This window comes from Aplysia californica, unplaced genomic scaffold (assembly GCF_000002075.1).
Source record: "Aplysia californica isolate F4 #8 unplaced genomic scaffold, AplCal3.0 scaffold00096, whole genome shotgun sequence".
Classification (NCBI taxonomy): domain Eukaryota; kingdom Metazoa; phylum Mollusca; class Gastropoda; order Aplysiida; family Aplysiidae; genus Aplysia; species Aplysia californica.
The window spans coordinates 824,485-825,822 of NW_004797366.1; the positions used below are offsets into that span (position 1 = coordinate 824,485).

At 45.9% G+C, this 1,338-nt stretch overlaps 1 protein-coding gene across 1 annotated transcript in view; it reads right to left on the reverse strand.

The window, feature by feature from the left end:
- LOC101849603 overlaps positions 1 to 1,338 on the reverse strand; it is a gene marked incomplete at its 3' end in the record, with an annotated part of 3,650 nt that extends 2,312 nt beyond the window's left edge. The window contains 1 exon segment of the mRNA XM_013080708.1: positions 949 to 1,338. Coding sequence (XP_012936162.1) covers positions 949 to 1,266 — 318 coding nt within the window.

A 1,338-nucleotide genomic window follows, 5' to 3' on the forward strand; every position in this document is an offset into this window, starting at 1 on the left:
GAGAGAGAGAGAGAGAGAGAGAGAGAGTCTATAACAAGAAACGGAAAGACCTACGTAAAGAAGGAATAAAGATAGACAGAAATTTAAAAAAAGGAATTTAAGAAGGAGATGGAGCACACTCGGAAGTCTGGAGATCGTCGCTGTCTAGAACTTCCCCAAAGACCAGTCTGCACTTAAAAGCAACCGTTAAGTTTATTTTCACACCCTGCGCGAACGCCAGACCGTTCAAGCGTAGCTAAGGAAAAGATGAATTAAAACATAAATAGGTTGAAACACAGGTACAATGTCTCATATTCGCCCGAAAAATATCCTGCCAGGGCCGTGCTGTTCTCCTGACCGAAACGCCCACAAAAAATGTGAGTAAACTTTGTTTACTATCTCAACGCCCCCGCCCCCCTTTTTCTCCTTCCTTCGACAACCGGCCTTTGACTTTTATCCCAGTGCCTTAGAACAATCTCTGACCGCATTTAAACCTGGTCTAAAAACACATTTATTAAAATCCCATTTTACAAAATAGTTTGAATTTTCTGTCAATAGCGTTCTTTTTCGTTTTTTTCCCCTCACCGGAACTTTCCCAAAGGGGAGATAATAACATCTTCTTAATCACAGTAGAATTGTAAATGGGCTGATTTATCAATGTCATGCTCATAATGAGCCGGAACAACATAGGAGGAACCGCTGCTTTTCCTTTCCTCATCCTTACTATCGTCATTTTTCCTCTACTTCTTCTGTATGCTTGTTACTCTCGTGTGAACTGCTATTTCCGGGGTGCCTTGATAGTCGAAACAGACTTTGTGCTGTTAAGGCTAGAGAGGTGAGCAGAGTAAGCCTGATTCCGCGTTTGGATCTCTCTGTTGAGACCCACCCCTTGGTGCTCATAGTCATATGACTTTATGTAGTTGTGGGCGCCATAAAACCCTATTAAAACCTGTTTTAAAAAAAAATCACCTGAACTTTGTACACGTTCGAGTAGCGGACACTCAGCACCTTCAGCTTATTGAGGCGCCTGAAAGTTCCACTGTCCAGAAAGTGCAGATCGTTGTGGTCAAGGTTCAGAGTAGTCGCCGTGTCCGGGAACCAGCTAGGTTGGAGCGAGGTCAGGCCCTTGGAGGAACAGTTGACGTATTCGCCACCTCGCTCCGTGTCGCCAGTGACGACACACGGGGATTCGTCAGTTCTCGCAGTGGCGGACACCGAGATTTTTAGCCAGCAAGGGAAGGAACTCGCCATGAGAAACAGAAGAATCACAGTGGGCGTGGGAGACATTTTTAGGAGGTTTGGAGGGGGTCGGAACGGGAAGAGAGAGGGGGGCGGAGGTGAGGCAGGAAAGGGATGAAG